General features: G+C 36.9%; 2 protein-coding genes across 2 annotated transcripts in view; both read left to right on the top strand.

Annotated features, from left to right (window-relative positions):
- The window catches only part of GAP43 (growth associated protein 43), a gene marked incomplete at its 5' end in the record, with an annotated part of 72,375 nt that overhangs the window by 16,825 nt on the left and 32,260 nt on the right, over positions 1-23,290 (top strand). Inside the window, one exon of the mRNA XM_083361957.1 lies at positions 21,217-21,823. Coding sequence (XP_083218083.1) covers positions 21,217-21,823 — 607 coding nt within the window. The remainder of the gene's footprint in view (positions 1-21,216; positions 21,824-23,290) is intronic.
- Positions 18,843-20,161, top strand: LOC310640326 (serine/threonine-protein phosphatase 2A 65 kDa regulatory subunit A beta isoform-like; the record flags this gene model as incomplete). The annotated part of the gene is given in 4 exon segments (XM_083362541.1): positions 18,843-18,997; positions 19,252-19,567; positions 19,571-19,609; positions 19,613-20,161. Coding segments are annotated over 4 exon segments (1,059 nt in total).

The raw sequence follows: 23,290 nt of genomic DNA, 5'->3' as shown, positions 1-23,290 counted from the left end.
CTTTAGGAAGGATTCATAGAAAAGCAATGAAGATTTTCAGAGGATCAGAAATTAAACCTTGTAAAGAGAATTTGATGGTGTTTGGTATGTTTATCCTTAAGAGAACATTGAGAAAAAAAGCACTCTGCAAACACTTGAATAGGCTATCACATAGAATAAAGACAAGATGTGCTCAGTTTCCCCCCCCCCCCCAGAAAGCAGGACAATTACATCTAATGGCATTCATTTATGCAGAGGTACACTGCAGTTGAGGACCATAAGAAAGGCTGAGCGCCAAAGAATTGAAGCCTTTGAATTATGGTGCTGGAGAAGACTCCTGCGAGTTCCTTGGACTGCATGGCGATCAAACTGGTCAGTCCTAGAGGAGATCAACCCTGACTGCTCTTTAGAAGGCCAGATCCTGAAGCTAAAACTCAAATACTTTGGCCACCTAATGAGAAGGAAGGACTCACTGGAGACGAGCCTAATTCTGGGAAAGGTTGAGGGCAATAGAAGAAGGGGTCGACAGAGAATGAGGTGGCTGGATGGAGTCATTGAAGCAGTAGGCGTGAGCTTAGATGGACTCCAGAAGATGGTAGAGGACAGGAAGGCCTGGAGGAACATTGTCCATAGGGTCGCGATGGGTCGGACACGACTTCGCAACTAACAACAACAACAACAACACTCCAGTTGAATGTTAGGAACACTTTCTAACAAAAAACACTTTATCAGAGGAGTCAATTGTCCAGAAGGTTTCCAGTTAAAGTGGAGGCTAAATAGTATCAATTTGGGGTTCTGTAATTTGGATTCCTATACTAGAAAGATTATAGATCCTTTCATACTTATACCACTAGTGAAAACATACCAATTATTGCTGTGCTTAGTCATATGTGTCTGGACACTTAAAAATCAAGAAACAGAAGCAAAAATTTACTACTACTTACTACTCAATTTCCAGGTTAACTTCCTCTCAATTAAGGATACTAAAGAGCAGAGATACAGAAATCTAGAACTGCATACAGTGCCTTACTCTTGGTTCCATTCCCAGAGCTCTTAAAGTTTGATTTTTAATGTGACAGAATGGGAAAACTATGGAAAATCATTTTATGTACTGCATTTAATGTAATGTTATTTTATTAACACAAAATAAACTTTTGCTAAGGTTTTGTCCTATCTACTGTCTTTTTGGAAAGCAATCCTAAAAGGCCAAATCTTTCTGTTCTAAGGCTGATATGGATGACAGGTGTTCATTTATATATCATCCATGAATTTACCTAATCCTCTCTTAAAGCCATCCCTACATTCATTTTAGGTTTTTAATCAAAAGACACAAGGACTCTCTAGGACCATGGTGGCGAACCTATAGCATGGATGCCACAGGTGGCATGCAGAGTCCTTTCTGTGGGCATGTGCACCATCGCCCCAGTCCTAGGCCTTCAGCTGGGTTTTATAAAACCTTTTTGCTTTAGGCTTCTGCCGCCATGTACAAAAAAAAGGTTCAATCAATCAATCAGTTTCAACTTCTCACGGGGAAAAAAAGTTCTCGCAAAGTTGGAATTCATTGATTAAACTTTTTAGTCCCACCCAGTCTGCCGTTACCATGGAAGCCACGCCCACCTAATTGACCACACCCACCCAAAGGGCCATGCCTACCTGACACCCAATGATACATAAGTGGGTTTTGGGTTGCAGTTTGGGCACTCGGTCTCTAAAAGGTTTGCCATCACTGCTCTAGGACATGGAACAAACAAAGTCTGAAATTGTGTTAATTGATACAGCCAATTAAGGTTGTGGGAATTGGTTTCAGCCCAAAGCAGTCTGGGTTTGTTTGGGGTAAATTATTTCCTCCAGGTAATCTGTTTCCCCTGTGTCATATTAACTGCTTTCTTTGCAAGGCATTGATAATAAAAATGGCATCTCACTAGCTGTGCTATCTTGAAGGCTGTTTCCATTTCAGCGCTATACCACCCAAGAATTAGAGGTGAAATCAAGGTTTTGTTTTAATAATAATTATTAAATATGTATGCCACATGATTCTACACAACTCTGTTTCTGATCACACACTGAAAATATTCTTCCTACCTTAGGTACCTTAAATAGAGAGTGCAATCTTGAAGAATTAAGTTATATAACATACTTTGCTTTTTTAAAGTTTTTTTCCCTTCACTGTCGAAGGATTCAGATGTGTTTATGTACTGAAGTGTACTTGCTGTAAACACTATCACTCAAACATTTGAGTGTGGATACTTTAACAGAATTCTCTGTAACATGTGAATGGGTTAGTATAAATAGCCTTGAACATGTAATGTTGGAAGCAAATTGTCTCCTCCCAATTTCTGAGAAAATAAAAAATATTTTTGTTTCTTTTAATGTATATTATGTGAACATATTCACTATATATGCCTTTAGTGGGTATAAAGCAAGTACTATGTTGTGATCACATCTTATTTTTATATATACATAACATATATGCTCTTTCTCTCTGTGTAAAGTGTGTGTGTGTGTGTGTGTGTGTGTGTGTGCTTCACGCTTAGTCTGAAAATACAATGGAGATATATGTATATATATCTTATTTCACTACCATTGCCATGCCATATTTTGAGTTAGTTTCACCAAAACACAATCACAATCTGTTTCCAGTTTAGTTGATATCAATTCAAGTCCACCTACATTATTAGCCTTATGTCTTCTTTCTCTATTGTGCATTGCTTCACACTAAGTGTCAAATTAGAACTGACATCACTTAAGCAAAAATGAGCCCCATTTGTGCACAGAGATCACTTACTGCATATTGGGCTGCCAGGGAACCAAAGTGAAGAAATCCTTTGAAGCAGTAGAGACTCCTAGAAGGCACAGTCAGATTAACAGGTCAAGAACAGGCACTTTTCTCATGTTGCCAAATTACCCTTCTGATTGCTGTACAACCTTTGTAAATGTCAGTTTTGAGACACCTGTGCAATCTCATGCCAATGGGTAGCATTTTGTATTTTTTTTTAAAAAAATAGCCTGAACGATACAAATAACAACTTCAGTAAGACAGTTAAAGGAAAACTTCTATTGGCATCTTATCAATATTATTTACAAGAGAAAGTAATTACATAATAGCATATTTGCCAAAATCCTGATGAGGGAAGAAAAACGTATTTGCATTCAAGTGTGATCTAGTGACATCTTGAGGATTCACTCAATTACTGTATGAAAGTATATGTATATATGTATATGTATGTGTGTGTGTGTTTATACACATACATACCGAGGGAGAGAAAGAGATTGATTTATTCCTGCCATTACGGTCTTCTTTTTTAAGTAGTTACAGGCAAATGGGAATAAAACAGGTAGACTAAAGCTTCTTCCTGTCTGTTAGTTTCTAACTGGGATTTCAACTCCACTACTTACTTCCAGATGTGGTATTCTAAGATTGTTTTGGTGAGGCAAGATAGCCATGGAGCTTTGGTAAAAGAAAAAGAGGATATGAACGAAATTGTTTTTCCCTTCAAATTATTCACAGGTTCCAAGATTGTGTCTTTGACCTGTCTTATATAAACATGTACTATAGTTTGCCACTGTCCCCCAATTTATCTTTTTAACAATAGCTTAAATCTCATAAGAAAATTGAAACCCTCCAAGCTCTCATGTGAGAAAATAATAATAATATAATAATGATGATGATGATGATGATGTTGGAAGGGACCTTGGAGGTCATCTAGTTAAGCTCATAAGAGTTAGTGAATTTACAGGAAGTTGGCTTTTTTTTTAAAAAAAACCCCCTCATTTTATTGATTTTTATTTAAGAGGCCTGTTTTAATTTAGAGTTGATACCATAGCTCCTTTGAGTGCTATGTTGTAATATGATATGAGAATCATATGTGATGTTGAATCTAGTCATGATTATTCCTGGTGGCTAAGAGACCTCATGGCATATTTAGAATACAGCATGGGTGTCAAACTCGATCGCATCACATGACATGTCGTGACATATCACGATGTTTTTTGCCTTTGTGGAGCTGGGGTGGGCATGGCCTGCATGTGACACATCCAGCTCGCGGGTCCCCAGTTTGAAACCCCTAGAATACAGTATTGCAGGTGAACTGTGCCCACAACCTGGAGTTCGATCCTAACAGAGTAACAGAATAACAGAGTTGGAAGGAACCTTGGAGGTCTTCTAGTCCAGCTCCTTGCTCAAGCAGGTAACTCTATACCATTTCAGACAGATGGTTGTCCAAGCTCTTTTTAAAAACCTCCAGTGTTGGAGCATCCACAAATTTTGAAGGCAAGTTGTTCCACTGATTAATTGTTGCAACTGTCAGGAAATTTCTCCTTAGTTCTAGGTTGGGATAAAGGATTCAGGATCAAGGATTGAGTCCCGATGGGCTCAAGGCTGACTCAGCCTTCCATCCTCCCAAGGACAGTAAAATAAGGAGCCAGTTTGTTGGGGGCAATATGCTGACATTGTAAACCACTCATAGTGTTGTTAAGCACTATAGGACAGTATATAAGTCTTAGTGCTATTGCTATTCCTTGTCTACTGTTGTCTATGGTTTTCCTCTTTTTTTCTTTCTTTACCCATTTCCTGCAATTCAGCTTGGTGTGCATATAGTTTCAAGTTTAATCCTCACACCAATCTTGTTAAATAAATAGGGTTAGTAGACGTTCAAATGTTTTTATTTCATATTGCCAACCAATGAAGCTTCAGGTCTAAGACCAAACAAGAGGCGGACAAGATAGGCCAGAATAAAAACCCTTAACAAAAAATTATGAATAATTCTAATCTTATATTAGAGAGTTCTCTTCCTTGGGAGCTGTAGTGGGCACAGGGAATACTAGAAAGGGCATGCCATGGCAAAATCACCTACAAGAGGCTGCTTTTATTGAGCAAGTTTTATAGCCCTTCAACCTCCCATCAGCCACTGAGCCATAGACCCTTTCTGACTGTTTAGTAATAGGCTGGTATTATCTGGGCTGGAGAAGGAAGCATTGCCTGAAGCAGCCATGCATTAATACATCAACTTACAAATCAATATTCTCTCTGACAAGGCTAATTCCATGGAGGCACGCTACCACCAGCTGTGCTTGGAGGGAAACCCTGGCTAGACAGGGGAAATGTCAATGAAGAGAAGTATCTGGAACCCATAGCAATTCCTGGGACCAGTGTAAGTGGTATCTGGGAACCACTATAAAGGCACATAATGAATCATGCTAACAAAAGCAGCAACCATTTTGTATTTCTGGTTTGGGCAAATTTGTATACAGTTTCCTATTTGAACTTCTCTTTCAGCATTAAGGCTTTCCTCCTCTTCATATAGTATATTCACTGTTTGCCCATTTTTCTTCATCCTTTTGCCCATTTTCTTTTCCTTCTGCTTTGAATCTCACCCTACTTTTCTGTTCCTTATCATTATTGATCTTTTGTCATTCTTATTCTTTTCCACATTAGAAAACCTCTTGTTGGCTGGCTATTTCTGAGGAAATAAGCAGACAACCAGGTCCACTCTCTGAATTCCCCCCCCCCAAAAAAAACCAACTCATCTGACATCCTTTTCTTTAACTGCTTGAGATATTTGTCTGATTTTAAGAAACCTGTATAAATGTCTGATTTTAAGAAACCTGTATAAATAGCATCTTGAAAGATAATTGTACTTTTTTCCAGTAACATGAAATATTAAAAATATAAATAAAACAGGACTGGGGAAGATTCTTTGCTGAACTCAGCATCTTTTATTTATTAGGCTTAGTGAAAACATCAGCGTTATTAGTCTGTTTATTGAGATTCAAGGTTAAACCATATGGACAGAGGCTAGTGTCCCAGCATCGTTTTCTTATATCTGCCAGCTGCAAGTTTGTATTATTTGTTTTTTCTTTGGCTTCCTTTTGTTTGGGTCTATTTGATTTGAAACATAGATATACATATTCCATTCAACTGGACATTAGAATCCTTCGTTATTAAGTTGGTTATCTTTGTGTCTTGCTGTAAAGTTGCTGTCATATTTTGTTTGTTCAGGCTTACACATGGAAGCCAGAAGGCATCCAAAGCCTGTTCGAAACAATCAGATGGAGCAATATCTTTCCTTCATGGCAGATGAAGCAATTAGCTAAAATATAATCCCAAGAGTTATTTCAGCCTTTTGGGTTTTCTTACATACTTCAATAAACAATGGCAATCCTGTTGTTACCACAAATTTAATCAACATAAGGTCCCTTCAATTACTGCCTTCTCATGGTTTGATTGAAGTTGAGATAATTGAATCAAATTCAATTCTTCAACCAGCAAGAAACAGTGGGCAGCTTTGCATGAAATAGTATCTAGAGAGAACCATCTATACTATCCACTCTTTTATTTTCACCTTTTCCATGTCATCTGAACTCAACATTGTCAACTTTATTCCACTATCCAGCATTTGAAAGCAACATTTGAAGTTGAATACTCAATATCTGTCCAGACCTTGCTTAGGTGAAACGGGTGTGTAGAAATTTGAGAAACAAATATCAAATTATTGGGGGTGGGGAGAGAATTCTTCATTATCCGCTTGACATGGTAGATTTAGATGTGTTTTTCAAACATAACAACTTTAACATGTGTGAACTTCAATTCCCAGAATTGAATTCCTATTGGGATTTGAAGTCCACAAATTCCAAAGTTACCAAATTTGAAAAACACTGATTTAGATGATAGAAGTGGAAAAGAGAACTCTAGTTGTTTATATACTTGTGCATTAAATCAACCAATAGTATAATTCTAAGTTAATAATAATGAAATCTCACTTCAATATGAATGATATTTTGGAATTATATGCATAACTAACATATTTTCTTTAAACAAAGAAAAATAATCACATGATGTAACATGACAGTTAAGGTTAGGTTTTGGTTCAAATAATTATTCTGCTCTTTGCTCTCCCATTCCTACCCACTCTTAAAATTTGTAGTGTCACCTGAAAAAAAATGAAAAAATGGAAATGGAAAAAAAAGCCTCTTTGGGAAGTTCTACAAGTTATATGGACCTTGGACTGGATTTTTATTAAAGATCTGTTCTCTTCTACATATATCACTTATACTTTTAGAACTGACTTATTGTGCTATTACAGAAGCTGTTTTATTTTCATACATTTTTATTTGTGTTCTACAAGTCATTTGATTCATTCGCCCTTTTTATGTATTTAATGTATTTAATGAAAAAAACAGAATATAAAATTAAAATAAAATAAATTATCCTGGAATTATTTTCTCCTTAAAATACCAGATTGAAAAACTGGTGCATCGATGGCTCAGAGATGGCAAAATTGTATCTGGATTTAAACCTTACCTAGCAAGCCATATCATCATATTCTTTTAGGAACCTGGGCTGAGAATGGTTAATACAAAGAGTATGTTTGTCTGTGCTTTGATTATTAAGATTTATTAAGAATAAAGGTAAAGTAAAAATACAAGAATTCCAGTCAATACTCTATTTTCAAATGCGAAGCCTATACTTAGGCAACAAGTTTGTTTTTCTTGTTCTGAGTTCAGTGTAACAGAAAAGAGTCCTGTCTGTAAAGATAGGACAGTATATCTCTTGACTGTTTTGAAAAAGGTGTCTACATGGTTTATAAATCTGAGAAGCAGTTCGCCACACACACATTGAATCATTGTATGGGTGAAAGGATCCACAGAAATGAATTCAAATAACATATCTTGTATGAAACAGTATATCAATCATATTGCAGTTGAACTGAAAATGAGAGTTTATATGATATGTTCAGATGAGATATTTGTCAACATTTTTTAAAGCAATAGTATGCATATGGTGCCTTTTTGACAATTCCTTACAATTGTTGTGATTCAGGGTCAGCCTGTGGGTTCGGCAGTTGGGTCAGACGACTCAGAGGAGGAGGAGGGGGGTGTTGAAGAGATTGCTGATGATGGCCTTGAGGCTCCGCAGAGCCCTCAGCCAGGCCCCTCCCACCTGGTCACGACGGAGACCCAGCTGTGTGAGCCTGACAGCGTGGATGAAGATGACCCACAGCTGGCCCTGTTCAAGGACGCCCGACGCAGGAGGCAGTCAATCAGGAGTAAACAGAGGAAGGCAATGGGGCACCTTGGAAGGAGGCAGAGAGAAGCCACGCCCTGAACTGTATAAAAGGGGAATGTGTGGGAGGGCTGGTTTGCTGAAGGCAACCGCTTGAATAGTTCCTGTTTCATAGCTCCTGTTTCATGGTTGGTGTCTGTTTTATGTTAATAAATTTGGCAGGCTTTATTCCAGCCTCTTGCCGTTTGTAAAGGGGTTGTCCCTGATTTTTCTGCAGGCCGGTAGCAGGCTGGTACAGAACAACAATTGTCTAGGCTGGTTGGAATGAATGGCACTTGAGATCCAAAGGGTTTGCTTACCCTGTCTTAAAAATGTGTGTGTGTGTGTGTGTGTGTTGTTTTAAATATCACGAATGTGGAAGCCCCACACTCCAGACTAGGCTTCAGATTTTTTCAGATGCAGTTAGTTATTGTACTTTAGGATCAGTAAAGTTTGTGATTCTTTTCCATTTTTCAAGTAGAAACATCATCTTGGCATGTACAATTCTGTTAGCATACTGTGACATGGTAGAGAGAGAAAAACTGCTGTCATTTTCTACCCTCGTGCCTCACACTGTTTAGCTAGGTTAAGTGAAAGTGTTCTCAGTGCTAAATTACTTCAACACCTCAAAAGGTGTGATTTTTTTTCCTGCCTCATGTGTCCATGTTCTTATACAATTGGCAGAATATTTTTCTCTTGGATTTCTCAGTTTTTCATTTCCAGTTATCTACAAGCATATAGTTTCAGCAATTGCCTGCTTTCTCATTCACGGTAGTTTCTTTGATTTACATATACTACATACCCGTAGATATGTCTGTATGGATAGTGGTATAACTAATACACTGGAGGGTGTTTCTTTTCACTATATTAATAATAACCAATTCTGCTAAGTTTAAATATAGAAATCAATATAAGACAATTTAATTTTCACCCTACATATGAAATAATTACATATGAAACAACTTTTTTATGAAGTTTGACTGTTTTTCAATATTCTGACAAATAGGGCCATGTTGTTTTCCCCACAGCTACATCAAGCTTCAGTTAAGAAATAAATAGAAAAGAAGGTAGATTTAAAAAGAGCACATGCAAGTTATATGCTTGTACTTATTATTTTTAATACCTTTTTATTTTCCCCAAGAGTGAAAACAAGCTATTCTCTTTCAACAGGATTATGAAAAACTGATTTCAATTTGGGCATTGATGCTGACATATACAATTAAAATGTATGCCTGTATTTTATTACTACTTTAGGAGATGATGGTTTTGATAAACTTCCTTTTCCTTCAGTGATACCTGATTTGTCCTGATATTGCTGCCTTACTAATTGATCCTGAATTAACATATAAAAAGAGTGCTGCTGTTCTCCCGTGATTTATATGCTTTTTGGTGAATATGGTGAGTCTACACTGGAAGTAGACATAGAATAGCTGTTCATTTCCATATATTGATCCAGACATTATCAGATAATAAATTATGTAAATTATGATACTATTGACATATTAGTAAACATGTCAACAGAGTCCCTGAGTTCTTTCCTGAACTGGGAAATTGTAATTAATCATGAATATACTTCATGAGCAGGAACAAGAAAATTTAGCAAAAACTTGCAAAAGGAAAGGAAAGAAAAATCTTATCAATATTAATTGGAGAATGGAATTAACAATGGGCAAGTAGAATAATTGATATTGGCAGAGATGTCTGGGAATAGACTAATAAATAGGAAGTTAACAGAAATTGCTGTTGATTCCCAATATGGAAGCATAAAGTATTTTAGGCACATATGTGATGAGTTTTTGTCTGAAAGAAATTATCAACTTGCTTAGGGCTGCCAACGCTCTGCAGATCTTGCCTTTTTTTTTGCACTTAAGTTCCTTAAAAATACCACAATCTCAAACAGCCATGAAACATTATTTTTAAAGACCCAAATGAATGATTCTTTAAAAGAAACTTATGATATTTCTTTATTGTTCATGATTTTTGTATGGAATACATAGATCATCAATATAAGGACCTGTCAGATGTTGCAACTGATAAGGGATGCTAAGTGTATTTCAGAACTATCACAAGAATCTCTTTTCTCATCCCCACCTATATTACCTATTTTGTTTCTCATTTCAGGTCAAAGAATTGACCCTCTTTGTTCACAACTGGACTGAATTCCTAACTTGCTTGTGTATCCTGAGTTTAGTAGTGTAAATTATGAAGAACTAGGTAGCAAAGATGGCATTTCCAGTGAATCCCTTTTAAGTGAAAAAGTCAGTCATGAGTAACTAAAGCATTTTTGCAGTGTGACATCATTGTCTGTAATTTTAATTCACCAGGTCAGTTCCCTCCATTATACTTTGTAGGCAAGGAAGTAGCATTAATTTTATTTTACTAGTTTGAAGGTAGAAGGAAATCATGATGACGGGAGTGGTTCATCTCATACATTCAAACTTCTCAGGGAGGTTCAAAAAGGAATATATTCAGTTTCTAAAAGCAGATTGATTTTGTTTTACCTCATGGCAGTTTAACCACAAGTTTTCATTGTTTTCGATATTATGTGCATGGAGATTCTGGGTAAGGTAACGTCTTCACACTTGAAGTACAGAGTTTGCAGTATGAACATTTCATCCTTTGTCCATTCTCGGCCATGGCATCAAGGGAATGATTTAGCCAAGTTTCCCTCTCTTATACAAGTTTCCCTTATAGGGTTGAAATTATGGAGAAAAATGAGAGAGATTGTGGAAGAAATACAGGATAGAATCCAGAGGATAGGATCTGATGGTTAAATAGCTGTATCTAGATGCAAATAACTAAATTGACTAATTGCATTTAGTGTTTTTGCTTTTTGTGCATTCATCATTGTTGATTCCTGCAGACAAGATCCTGCTTTCTTGGCAAGATTTTGGTAGTGGGTTGCCATTACCTGCATCTTAGGGATGAGAGAGAGAGTAACTGGCCCAAGGTCATCCAATTGGTTTTGTGCCCATGAGGAGCAGAAATCATAGTCTCCTGGACTTTAGCCTGATGCCTTAACTACTGTACAAATCTGGCTCTCTTATTAGATTTATTAAATCCAATTTAGTAAAGGACTATGAAAGTAAACATAAATCTTTGTGAAGAAGGAGATTATGTATATTTGAGCTTCCTAGGTAGACGAATGACTTCAGTGGCTCAGACAATCTATAATCAGCTTTGGTAGGATTGGCAAGAGTTGCTCTTCCTGAGTACGGAATGCCTGGCCAAAGTGATGTAGACAAATAATTAGATTGCCATAATTTATTATACATAGGGTAACATTTGAAAATGAATCAAAGGTTTTAACTAATACACAGTCCAGCTACTCCGGTAGATTTACATAGAGAAGGCAACGTTTTATCTCTTTCTTAAATAGTGTATGTGTTGCTAAAATATTCACTATCACATTCCATTCATGATACTAGACCAGGGTTTTGATACTTTGATACATTAAAAATACTAGAATAGCATTTACGTTCTACTGTGCACTTGTGCACTTGTTTTCCTTTGCATTTACTCCTGTAGTAATATTTTTAATAGTAGACATGAAGAACGTAGATTGAATTATGATTCCTTTAAGTAGGAGTTCCAGGTCTTTTTCTAACATCCTTTTGTTAATTGTGTATACCTCAACAAAAGACATACAAAAGAATTTATAGGAGTCAGAAAAGAGCTTAACTCACATTTAAATCCTGTTCAAGAAATCCTTAAATGAAATTAATACTTAAAGATGATTGCTATTTCTGAGCTTAATTTGTTGTTTTTCTGAGAAAAAAATGAGGATAAATTGGAGAATATGTTGCCTTGCACTTCTGGAAGCAAAATAGAATACAAAATCTAAGCAATAAATGATGCCATCATTATAGATTGTCAATTTCATTCAGACTTCAAAGAAATACTCTGTTAACTTATGAATATTAAACAAATAGATTTCAGGGTAATAAAGATGATAAGGAATACATTGTAGCAACCTTTAGTCTTGGATTATCCTATAAAAAGCAATAACATTAGAATAAAAGTTTGATATAACAGGAGAAGATAAAATGCAGAATAAAATCTCATCTGATATTTTAAAAGCCTTTACAAACAAAAAAATAGCTCTTAAAACTATTGCAGAAAAAGAAACATTGTTTCCAATGTCTTTGGAAAGGAAATTAAAAAGACAGTGCTACCACCAAAGAGGTTCTGTCTTTTGTCATCATCACTTCATCTAAGAAGGACTGATAATGATCAGCTTATCTAAAATGTTTACGCAAATAATTTGGTACTAAGCAACTTAGAACTTTAAGTCAGAGTTGGCAGCTTGAATTATATCTAGAAATGAACCAGAAACCTTCTGAGCAAAAGATGTAATTAATGATGTGTAGTATAACTGACAGAAAATAAAGTCATAAATAGACTAAATCAGAAATGAATCAGAAAAGTATAACATGTGGTCAGAAATATTTATCACTAATTCTTTGATTCTGTGCTTCTTAACTGAACATCTTGCATCTGGAGATTTCTGCCAGAAACCAAATCACATGTTTATTCCCAAAAGTTGTTTTCACTAAATCCTCCTTTACCATGCCTTGATCAGATTGTAGTTTTCACATGAGGTTGAGAAACTCTCTCTTCAAAAATAAATAAAAGCAAAATGTTCATTCATTCTATAAATTAATAAAAAATGAAACAAACACAAAGCTATGTACAGTTTTATATATTGATTTTTCACTAATGTGGCAAGACTAATGCAACATTTTGAAGATGATGGAGCTAGATTAAATCATAGTAACATCTTTATGTTCTATTAAATAAAACACTATTTCTCTACACCAGAATATTATATTATAATTGAGTTATATGAGAACAACAATAATATGTATTAAATATCACGAAGACCAAGTGTACTAATCAAACAGGTGGTAAGAAAATAGGGGAACTCAGGTACCACACACGTTATGTAGAAAGTAAACACAGGGTCAGTCATAAAGGACTCAAATGTCTATATACCAACGCACAGAGTATGAGCAATAAACAGGGTGAACTAGAAATTCAGGTAAATGAGGGCAGATATGATATTGATACCATTATGTAAACCTGGTGGGATGAAACCCACAAATGGAACACACAGCTAGAGGGATTTAAATTATTTAAAAGAAACAGACCAAATAAAAGAGGATGTGGATTTGCTTTCTATATAAGAAATAACTACATCTCTATAGAAATAGAGCACAACAATGAAGAAAACTGTCTTGAATCCATTTGGGTCAATATAAAAGGGGGAAAAATGACATTGCCATATGTGTATACCACCCAACCAAACAGGAAATAGATAAACTTTGAACTTTGCTAGTCAGTTAACTAAGGTATGTAGGAAGTACACCACAATAGTAATGGGGGACTTTAATTACCCTGACATCACCTAGGAGACAAACTCTACACCAAGTGGAAGATCAAACAGATTCCTGACAAACCTAGCATACAACTTTGTCTCCCAAAAAGTAGAGAAGGGAACTAGGGTATTAGCCATATTGGACTTAATTCTCACTAACAGAGATGAAATGATAGAAGGTGTTGAAACCACAGGAACCTTAATTATGCAGTATTGTAATTCAACATTATGCAAGCACAAACAATAGAACACAGTCAAACTAGAGTCTTGGACTTTAAGAGAGTTAATTTCAATAAACTTAGAGAGGACTTTTGAAGGATTCCATGGATGAGAATCCTCAAGGGAAACAACTTAAGAAGTTTGCAAAATTTTGAAAAGTGAAATTATAAAGCCCAGTCTAGCACAATACCAACGAAGAAAAAAAATAACAGCTCTCAAAAACCCCAGCATGGCTGCATAAAGAACTTTTTGATAAAATGAAAGACAAAAAGGACAGATATAAAAAGTGGAAAGAGGGGCACATAACTAAGGCAGAATATCAGCAAATAGCCTAAGACTGCAAAGATGAAGTGAGGAAAGCTAAGGCTCAAAATGAACTAAGGCTTGCGACAAAAGTCCCCCCAAAAAAGCTTCTTTCAACATGTAAAAAAACAAGAAAAAAAGTTAAGGAAATGATTGTTCCATTAGTGGGAGAAAGTGGCAAGAAGGTGACAAGCAATAGGGAGAAAGCAAAACTACTTAACTCATTTTTTTGCATCCGTCTTTACACAAAGGGAAAAAACAGTCCAACCTATCAAAAACAGTACCATAAAAAACAGATTAGAAACAGAAGTTAAGATAGGCAAGAAAATGGTAAGTGAGCATCTGTACACCCTAGATGAGTTCAAATCACCAGGACCAGATGGATTACACCTGAAGGTTTTCAAGGAACTGGAAGATGTGATCTCAGAACCACTGAACTACCGTATATCTTTCAAAGATCCCAGTTTCCATTCTGTGCGCGCAGCGCCAGCAAACGTGGGAAGAAGCTTCTCCCCACCGAAGTTGCCCTGGAGGGGCGACCACTGTGAGGAGGCCTTCCTTGTGATTGCGGAAGGGCAGCAGCTCTCCGTTTGATCTGTAGCAGCTCCTCTGGCCCGAAGAAGAAGAGATTGGCCATCAATATGGCCGATCACTAAGCCGCTCCCTGCCAAAAGCCGAAATCACCTTCAAGCACAATGAAGCAATCTGGAGGATTTGGGTGAGACCTTACCTTTCTTACTTCCCTAATTACTTCTCTCTTGAAAGATTGGCGACTGCTTACTTGGGGAACTAAAACCTTAAAGCCTCAAAAAAAAAAAAAAAACCAACCCTAAATGACTAAGCTAAATAATTAAACAACCCCATTTTTACCTCTGGAATTTTTGGGCTACTAAAATGTTCTTATCTCTGTGGGGACTTTCTACCCTATTTATTGCTAAAAATGGACTAATTGGATAAAAGCCTCATATTAGTCTGGAAAAAGATTCTATATGCTATTGAGGACATCTTGTGGCGAGACCTGGTATAGGAAGTAAACCTTTTTTTATTGTGAGATCTGGCTGTAACAGATGTGTCCTTGACATTATCTCTAAAGATAAGAATTGGGAACACCTGGCAATGAATACAACCTTTAGGAATAGTGGAGGTGGACATTCACTGACTCTTATTAAAATAGCCTCCACTGAAGAACTATCTGTAAACATCAAAGAAATGGAGGATTATATTCTACCACTTGACTATAAACTTATACTTGATACAGTTTTGGCAATGACTGAACAAATGAAAGCCAGACTTAAAGACAAATCTGACAGCATAAACCCACTAAATGAAACTCTGACTTCAATCGATGAACTGACAATCCAAAAACTAACAGAAGAGGAGGAAATCAACAACAAAATAGGGGACTTTAAAGAACAACAAGTACAATTTACTGAGAGCCTTAATGCCCAAACTTCGATTTCAACTATGAAAATCTATAATTCAACAAACAACAGAAGCTGAAGAAAGCAATACTAAGATGGAGGATGCCAAAGGCCTTCAAATACATTAAGAATCTAACAAACCAAACAAAAACTATAACACCAGACATGACCTCTTACCTAAGCCAGATGGGACTGAAAGAAGAAGAAGACCAGACTGAATTAATGACAACTATACTATGCCAGACATGGATACCTGATTTCTTACAACGACAATTTAATGACTATAAAGGGCTCACTGTCTTTGAAAAATTGACAACTGGATGGTCTCCCTGGATTCAAACAACGTGTGTAGGAAGAAAGGGAGACACATTTGAGAAGTTAAAGGCAATGATATGCAAGCCTGCCTGGCACAAAAAGAAACCTAGAGTTAGTTTTTAAAAATGGGGTTTTTTAATGTTGGGATTTGTAATAATAAAGCTTAAAATTCCTTTTAATGGGCAAAGGGGAACTGTTAAAAGATATAAACTGATTTTATATTTAGGACCTAGATTTTTAAGGGAATGAAAATTAGCTACTAGAGCATAACTTTGAATTATATTATAGAACGTGGAATGACACAAGAAAATATACCTTGCTAATTATTGATAATTACAAAGATGATAGAATATGTTTTTGAACTATAACAAGAATGCACTTAAATGAACAATGTATGTATTTCAGATATGATAACTATTGTATAATGAAATATGGGAAATGTGGGTTACCCAAAAATTAAGTTTCTTAGATTGTTGTTGTTGTTAGCTGCGAAGTCGTGTCCGACTCATCGCGACCCTATGGACAACATTCCTCCAGGCCTTCCTGTCTTCTACCATCTTCTGGAGTCCATTTAAGCTCACGCCTACTGCTTCAGTGACTCCATCCAGCCACCTCATTCTCTGTCGTCCCCTTTCTTAGATACCATAGGCTAATTTGGAGCACTGTATTGAAATTAGATAAAACTTAAAAACAGGATGTGGATAAGTATCTGTGAAAATGTGTTGATAATTGTTCTAATCGACTCTGTCACAACCAGAAATGTATTAATTTGATTTTGATATTATGATTAAGGGAATTGGAGATGGAATTTTTGTTGATCTATCCTGACCTATGTACAAAAAGATTTTGTTATTGGACTTTTGATTATCCAATCACCACATTGCTTCATAAATATTTTGGATGTAAAATTAGAAAATTAATAAAACTTGGTGTGTTTTTTTTAAAAAAAATAATCCTGGAGCACTGGGGAACTACCAGAGGACTGGAAAAGAGCTGATGTAGTTTCCATCTTTAAAAAAAGAAAAAAAATGGATCCAGGAAACTACAGACCTATTAGCCTGACCTCAATATCTGGGAAGATTCTGGAAAAGATAAGCAAGCAACAAATCAGTGAACACCTAGAGCAGACATGTCAAACTCGCAATGTCACATGATGTCGCGCAACGTATCGGGATGATTTTGCCATTGCCGGCAATGAGGTGGGCGCGGCTTCCACATGATGCATCTGGCCCACAGGCCAGCAGTTTGACACCCCTGACCTAGAGGCAAACAAAGTCATTACCAAAAGCCAACATAGGTTTGTCAAAAAAAAAAAAGCATCATGCCAGACAAATCTTATTGCATTCTTTGAGCAGGTGACAAAATTAGTGGACCAGAGGAATGCTGTGGATATAATTTACTTGGACTTTAGTAAGGCATTTGATAAAGTAGACCACAACCTACTACTTGATAAGATAGAAAAATGTGGATTAGACAGCATCACCACCAGATGGATTTGTAGCTGACTGACCGGCTGTACTCAATGTATGGTCCTCAATGGAACTGCATTTACATGGAGGAAAGTGGGTGTAGTGGGGTGCCCCAGGGCACTGTTCTGGACCCAGTGCTCTTCAACATCTTCATCAATGATTTGGATGAGGGGATAGATGGAAAACTCATCAGATTTGCAGATGACACCAAGCTGGCAGGAATAGCCAACACTCCAGAAGATAGGCTTAAGATACAGGAGGATCTTGACAGACTTGAACATTGGGTGCCATCTAATAAAATGAAATTCAGTGGTGAAAAAAGTAAGGTTCTACATTTAGGCAAGAAAAACCAAATGTACAGGTATAGTATAGGGTGTTACCTTGCTCAATAGTAGTAACTGTGAGAAGGATCTCGGAGTCCTAGTTGACAAACACGTAAATATGAGCCAACTTTAATTCTTGCAAGTATGTGATGGAGAGAAAAGTCCAAAACATATTGGCTTAGACCTAATTTCACAAACTAAGATACTCAAATCCACTTCAAACAATTGTTGGTTAAAATCATGGCTATATTCTTTCTAATCCAACTGGGCTGATTTGAATTTTATTTGCTTCACTCTCTTCTATTCGATCTGATCTTTTGTTCACAACATTCTGTAAGATGAATCTAATTCAGATCTAAGAGGACTTGTCATGGTTACATGATTTTTGCTCACAGAGCATAAAAATGGGATCAAGTTTACATATAGCACTTGCGTGAAGCTGATTAATTTCATGGAGTGGTTAGATTTTTCCATTGAAGATAGGAGTCATCACTCAATGGGACTATTGCAGCAAAAAAAAAGCTAGAAAAAAAGATTGTTTGGGAGATTAATATAATTTTTATTAAGGTTACATATTTCAGTCTGAAGTTTATACATTTCCTGTTTGCTGTGTTCTAACATTTAGACAACAGCTATTTGAAGAAAACCATCTCTAAAATTTACAATCTTTGCCTTAATGGTTAAGCATTACTGGTTTTCCCTCTAAGGTCACAGGAATGAACAACATTTTTCTTGCAAGTTATGTATACATTTAGTATACATGATTAAGTACAACTATGTAGGTAATTGCTTTCTAGTTTGAATAAATAAAAAGGTTTCCACTAAAGATATTCTATCTATCTATCTATCTATCTATCTATCTATCTATCTATCTATCTATCTATCTATCTATCTATCCATTCATTCATTTATCTATCTATTTATTTAGGCAAATATTTGTTCCAGCTAAATATGTAAGAAAATGTAATTCAAAGTGTCTTTTGTATATTTGTAACTATTAAAGGAACTGGAGGATTATGGAATCTCTCCTTCCCTCTTTCTTATAGAAAAGTATTTTTAAGCTGTTGTAATTTTATTAATCAGAGAGAGGAGAAAAATAAAACACGGGTACACATACACACAAACAAAATCTGACATTTTAAAAATAATGTTCTGCTAATGGAGCATGGGAGACAGTGTGTGTGTGTGTGTGTATGTTAGGGGTTGGGTGGTTAGAATATACACTTCTTTCACATGTCCAGTGCAAGTGTTAAGAGAGACGACAGCAAGGAACTCAAAGGTGCTAAAGAAGGAAAACTGGGACATCCATCAAGGCAAAGCTGCAAGGGAAGAGGAAGTTGTATAGTACAGAAGTCAGATCTCCCATCAATCAAGAGCCCAAGGGATCATTCAAGCATGGCTGGAGAAAACCACCAATGTCCCCTTCTTCTTCTGCCAACTGATGTGTCGTCGTTCATCAAAGAGCATCTTTTCGTTTCGCACCACCAGAATTTGGGAATGGTTCCAGTTTGGAAGTTCAGTGGGAATATGGGACAAAATTTGGCCTGGAGGTAGTATCCCACTGCGATGAGCCAAAGCAACTTGACTTTTCTACTCTACAGCCTATGTCAACTGCTCCACAGCTTGCTTGCTTGCTGTCTCTCTCTCTCTCTTTCACACACACACACATACATACATATCCCCGTGCACCAAATAGCTACCTCCTTCCAGCAAAGGCCAGGGAAAGGAAACAGAAAGGGCACAGAAATAGAATCATGCAGAGGAACTGGGAAACACCATATTACAAAGCCTGATAAACCGAGAGATCTAAATTTCTCACAGACACTATTTATGATGAGGATGAGGTGTTACTTGCTCTGGCAGAACAGCTGGGAACTTTTACAGCTTTGGTCGGGGGACCCGAATATGTCCACTGCTTGCTGCCCCCACTCGAAAGCCTCGCTACAGTGGAAGAGACGGTGGTGCGGGACAAGGCCGTGGAGTCCTTAAGGGCAACCTCCAATGAACATTCTCCAGCCGACCTTGAGGCTCACTTTGTGCCCCTGGTGAAGCGCCTGGCGGGGGGCGACTGGTTCACCTCTCGCACCTCTGCTTGTGGCCTATTCAGCATCTGTTATCCCTGAGTTTCCAGCTCAGTTAAAGCTGACCTCCATCAATATTTCTGAAATTTGTGTTCAGACAATACGCCAATGGTGAGGCGAGCCGCAGCCTCCAAACTGGGCGAATTTGCCAAGGTCTTGGAGCTGGAATATGTCAAAAGCGAGATCATTCCCATGTTTGCGAACCTGGCGTCTGACGAGCAGGACTCTGTGCGCTTGTTGGCTGTGGAGGCCTGTGTTAATATTGCTCAGCTCCTGCTTCAGGAGGACTTGGAGTCCTTGGTGATGCCGACGTTACGACAAGCCGCCGAGGACAAATCTTGGCGAGTCCGTTACATGGTGGCTGAGAAATTCACAGAGCTCCAGAAAGCTGTTGGGCCAGAAATCACAAAAAACGACTTGGTCCCAGCCTTCCAGAATCTCATGAAAGACTGTGAAGCTGAAGTGCGAGCTGCAGCCTCCAGCAAAGTCAAAGAATTCTGTGAAAATTTGTCTCCTGATTGTCATGAAAATATCATCATGACTCAGATTTTACCCTGTATCAAGGAACTAGTATCAGATGCCAATCAACACGTGAAATCAGCTTTGGCATCCGTGATCATGGGATTGTTGTAATTAATAAAAAAGATTGGATTGCTCAAACAACCTATCTTATCCACTTTTAAAATAATGTTCAAAACTATTGGCTTCTGTTAATAAGCCCCTTCTATCCCTGAAATCTATTCCAGAATTTTTCCTTAAGAAAATATTTAAAATGAAAAAGATGGAGTACTAGCTTAATGTTTTTTGGTTGAAGAATCCTAGCACTACTAAAGAAGGCAGTGACCTAGCCATTTTCACATTGTTACCAATAAAACTATACAGAAATAGCACATGAAATCACATGTCAGGTTTGACTTGAAGGAATCTACAGTTTTGTTTTAAACATTCCAACTGATGGTGGGTTCTTGTATGTTTGAATAAGTTTTAAATTTATGGAAATGTTTCTTTGTATCTTGAAATAATGTTCAAAAGGGACTCCCATTTCTGTTCAGGTTGATCAGAGTTGTTCTACACTGCTAATATGCAGAAGAAACTTATGGGATATATTTGTGTAGGTTATGATGTCCAAGACTATCTCAAGCATGGACATTACACATATAAATAAGTTCTTGTTCCATCATTTCCATTAGTTTGTGCTTGGCATGGAATAAAAAAGAACCACAAGCCTGTAGCTGCTTAATAAGGTGAAAAAGTACTATAAATGTTGTACAGCATACCTGCACAAATTGGGTTCCCTATACAATACTTTTAAAGAATGTTGATATAGAAATACTACTTAAGGTATGCATTGGTTATTGTGAGACTGTTAGTAATTTATATTCTACAGCATAATAGCAACCCAGATTAAATGGTAATATGTATCAAAATTATTTGCTTATAGAACATGGAGCATATGAGACATTTATACTTCAGTTATTTGGGCATTAGCAATGTAACATTTGTACATTTGTGAACTTTGTATTTTTTCAAGAAAAAAGAACACTACCTCACTCTTTTATGCTACTGTATTATTGTGTCCTTTGCAATGTGTTATGCAAATATCATAACTATATTGCTTGGTGGAGGCATTTTGAATTAATTGTTAATTAATTGTTTTCCCTTTCTTTCATTTCCCCTTCATTTCAAAGGTTGAAAAAAATGATGACATTGACCAAAAAATTGAACAAGATGGCATCAAACCAGAAGATAAAGCTCATAAGGCAGCCATCAAAATTCAGGCTAGCTTCCGTGGACACATAACAAGGAAAAAGCTCAAGGGAGAGAAGAAGGGAGATGCCCCAGTTACTGATGTTGAAGGTGGAGAGAAGAAGGAAGAGCTCCTTGCCAATGGTCTGGCAGATGGCAAAACTGCTATTACAGAAGTTGCTCCAGCTGAGAATGCCCTACCTGGAGTTGAAAGCAAAGGGGAAAGCACCCCAGCAGATGAGAAGCAGGCAGATGGCATTGCCAATAGTGGCTCAGAGCAACCTGTCCCAAAGGCCACTACTCCTGCTACTCCATTGGAGGAAAAGGCTGCTCTTGCTGCCACTGAAAGTGCCACTAAAGCTTCCACTGATAATTCACCATCCTTGAAGGCTGATGAAGCCCAAGTCAAGGAGGAACCCAAACAAGCCGACGTGCCTGCCACTGCCACCACTGCCGTCTCCCCTAGTGCTGCAGAAGATGCTACTGCCAAGGCAACAGCGCAACCCCAAACAGACACGGCAGTGAGTAGCCAAAATGAAGAGAAAACAGGTATGCTATAACAGCATGTGGGTAAGCTGTTTTATAATACAGATGAGCAAATGAGGAATTAACCCATAATTTGGTTGTTTATGAGATTAATGCAGAATAAAATAGGTGGTCATATCCCAAAGTGGAACCTGAATGGTAAGCTTCATGGTAAGAATATATAATCAAAAATCCTTGTGATAACATCAAGGTCAAGGGTAGGTACCTAGTGAAATATTAATCAGTAAATTTATCTGAACAGCAAGATTTGAAATAGCTGTTAATCTGGGGTAGAAATAACATTTATCCAAAAGAGTAAATTATTATTTCAAGTCTACAGAGAGAACAATAGAGTAGTCTCTTGCCTTTTTAGTCGGAAATTTAATGCCAAGATAGATTTATATACATGCACTGTATCTATGTTTGATTTGTGTAAATAATATTAGCTATTGAATTTAGGGGAACACATATTCTAAATGCTGATAACCATTAAAAGACTAAAGTAGGATCAGTAGCCAAGCTGGATGGTTTTGGGATTAATTCCAAATGATTTCAGTAGATTTAGAATTCCAGTGTGAAATCACTGTGAAAGTGATTTTGAATCACTTTCTTTCAAATTGGTCTTTAAATCTCATGATAAATCAATGTCTCCTCTGGCTGACTATACAAGGACATAGTGGTTGAATGAATAATAAACTTTGCAGTTCTAGCTGCCAAAAGCAATTTACTGTGAGCAGAAACTGGAATGAGGATGGCAGGAGAGATGCATAAGGAATTTGGAATTAGTAAACTTGGAAACCTGTTTTCTTGGAATACGTATCATTTAGTTCAGTGACCGTGTGACAGAATAAATGGACTCTGGATTATAGCCCATTGGGAAACATGCTACCAAATTATGACAACCTTTCCACAACCCTGTCTTTGTGATTTTATTGTTCCCTCCTATAGTTTGACTTGGCAACTCGATGGTTTTAGACTTCTGGATGACTATTGCCTGGATCCAACAACAGAACCCACACAGAATAAAACAAAATTTCTAGGAAAATTTATTTATTATGCAGGGAATAGCACACATTACAGACACTATTAAGATAAATGCAGAGATTTTAGAGTTTAATTTTTAAAAAGTTTTCTTGTTCAGGTTATTTCCACAAGTTTCTCAAAACTTCAAGCAATCATTCAGGAACAATTTATTAAGTTTTATGTGATACTTTCTGTTTCTTTCATTATACTGTTTAATATAGAACACATGGATTGGTAGGATCAAAATGGGAGGGGGTGTTGCTAAGTAGGAAGAAAGTAGGAATAAGACAGATGTATATCTGTATTTGCAATTTTGTAGACTAAAAATAGAAGCTAATGAATTGTGATTTTCAGGAGAAATAAACAAATGAAGAAAGAACATTACATAAATATTATACAATTGAGAAAATTGACTTGAAACAATAAAAGGAATATGATACAAATATTCCTTGAGGAAAGGATGTGAAT

This window comes from Vipera ursinii, assembly GCF_947247035.1.
Source record: "Vipera ursinii genome assembly, chromosome: 4".
NCBI classification, from domain to species: domain Eukaryota; kingdom Metazoa; phylum Chordata; class Lepidosauria; order Squamata; family Viperidae; genus Vipera; species Vipera ursinii.
This window is presented reverse-complemented; position numbering and strand designations above follow the sequence as displayed.